Consider the following 2,500-nt stretch of genomic DNA (forward strand, 5'->3'; position numbering starts at 1 on the left):
TGCGTGTGGGCGTGTGTGTGTGTGTGTGCGTGTGGGCGTGTACATGTGTGTGTGTGTGTGTGTGTGACTACACTGTATATATACATTGTTGTCCTATTACATATTTGGTCTTCATCCTCTGTATTTATTGCTTTTTTATTGTTGTTTAACTCATTTAATCTGTATATGTCCCTATCAAATAACTACCTAACTAACTAAATAAATAAATAAATACATAAATAAAATAGTAATAATTCTACCACTACTACTACTACTACTACTACTACTACTACTACTACTACTAATAATAATAATAATAATAATGATAATACTAATAGATAAATAGATGAATAAAAGTGTCCTATGCAACTTTTCTGCTATTTGGTCTCCATGGAGATGGTAATGCTTTGCCTGGAATTGTATTAAATGTATCTGTTTCTATGAGAAAGCGGGCAACGCCGCCAAGTTACAGGTGAGATCTGTGGGGAGGCGCGCTCACCCACAGTAAGAAAGCTGTTTTTCAAAGTATATTTGTTCAATCTAAACACCTGTAATTGGATAAATGCAAGATAATGCCACTGGAACATTTGGGCATGAAAGGAAGGCAGGTGGCCGACCTTTCACCAGAAAAGTTACATAGTGCAACTTTAAGTGCAGATTTCCACTCACAGATACTTACATATGTTTATTCCTTTTTGCATTGAGAAAGATTCAGAAGAATGTCGTGATGAGAAATGTGTGTAAGTGGGAATGCTTTTTCCTTTTACAGCTTTGTTCTCAAACTTTCAGACACATCTAAAGTTTTAAGGGATGAGGTAATGTGTGTTTGCGCCTGCTACCTGAGCAATTATGAGCTCAACAAAGCACACTGCAGTGAAAGCCACGTCTATTTACTTCACTCTCATCCATTCTCTGTTTTTGCACAAGTGACACCTCAAAGGAACGAAGCGCTTGAGGCCGAGTTCACACGTGCAAACACTCCACATCCAAACTGGGAGTGAACTGGGACCAAAACCCGGAACGAAACAAGGACAAGTGTGAACGGGGACCACACTGCAAAATATAAGGCTGTGAGTACTGTTAAAAGTTACAGTTACAATTGTTTTCTGGCTTGGGAGTGTCACAAATGAATGATTAAAAAAAACAAAGCTGCTGAGATAAAGGTGGGGCTTGTCTTCATTAACAATCTGTCTCAGTGTGCTGCTGTTTGCGTGCGTGTCTGATGCGACGAACCTGGTCAATGGCATCCGGATTCTCAGACACGTCAAAGATGACAGCCGTCGCGCCCCTCTGCACCGCTCGCTTAGCCTGGAAAAACAAACACGGAACATAATGGTTTAAAAGTAGCTTGTCTTGTCACATACTGTACTGAACGTTTACTGTCCACATGGGATCACAAAACAACCATGGATAATTTAACTAGCCTAAATGACCAGCAGTGTTTTTTTTACGTTGCCTTTTTGCATTTTTCTTAATTTGCTGTTCGACAAAGTATGAAAATTGCACAAATTGTGAAAAGGCATAAATGACAAGTTCCCGTTGTCACCACAAGAGGGAGTTCTCTTTCCAAGCCTCTGTAATCAAAGGGACAACACTGACTGATGCAGCATGTTGTGGCTCACATGTGGCTGCCATAGCTCTGCCATGATGTCATCCCAGCAAATATGCCTCTGATTAGACTTATCACACGCATACTGGGGACTGGAGCCACCCAATGCAGCGCTGGGCCAGTCACGGGAAGCACGATGTTCACGTATCGCTCAAGAAATGACAGATGGAACAGTATTTTTGGCCTCAATATGTGTGTACATTTTATTTATTTATTTATAAACCTTTATTCAACCAGGTATTAACACATTGAGATCGAAACCTCTTTTTCGAGGGTGACCTGGGACAAGGTAAAGATATAACAGCACACCAAATTTTAAAACATTTCAAATTTAGAAGACACTTAGATAAGAAAAACTACATTTAAACGCACAGACTTTAAGATTCACTCTCTTTGTCTTTTAAAATCGAATGAAACAAAAATCTATTCTATATATTTTTTATTATGATGTTGTGCGTTTAGAAAAGGGTTTAGTGGAATTATTATGCTTCAGGTTTATTGTCTCAGCAGCGTAAAGTAGTTTAAATTTGTTTATAGTTTTTGTAGCAATATATCACTTCAAAATGTGTTATTAATAGAGCAGCAAGATTCAAGTGCAACAAGCCTATCATTGAGTTTGTATTCAGCTTTGAAACTAAAGTGAAATTAATGGAATTTTAATTGAATTGGAGTTGGATATGTTTGTTTGTTTGTTGCACTGTGTAACTTTACTGATAGAGTGACATGGCAGATCTGTGGAGAGGCGAGCATGTTCACAGAAAGAACGCATCATTGTTTTTCTTCTATTTTTTAAGTGATCAAGATATATAGATGGCTAGAAGAAAAAATGAAGTTAAATTGAATACTGTTATTGATCGATACGCTGGATAAAATAGTGTTGGTTCTGTTTGCCGTATCTCCCAGCCGCTCAAT

At 38.2% G+C, this 2,500-nt stretch overlaps 1 protein-coding gene across 2 annotated transcripts in view; it reads right to left on the bottom strand.

The window, feature by feature from the left end:
• The window catches only part of znrf3 (zinc and ring finger 3), an 84,387-nt gene that overhangs the window by 12,622 nt on the left and 69,265 nt on the right, over positions 1–2,500 (bottom strand). For both annotated transcript variants that reach the window (XM_072432425.1, XM_072432424.1), the window contains exon 3: positions 1,213–1,287. In XM_072432425.1, the coding sequence (XP_072288526.1) occupies positions 1,213–1,287 (75 nt within the window). The remainder of the gene's footprint in view (positions 1–1,212; positions 1,288–2,500) is intronic.

The sequence above is a fragment of the Eucyclogobius newberryi genome, unplaced genomic scaffold (assembly GCF_026437365.1).
Source record: "Eucyclogobius newberryi isolate DKJ021-1_F unplaced genomic scaffold, fEucNew1.0.hap1 SCAF_6, whole genome shotgun sequence".
NCBI classification, from domain to species: Eukaryota; Metazoa; Chordata; class Actinopteri; order Gobiiformes; family Gobiidae; genus Eucyclogobius; species Eucyclogobius newberryi.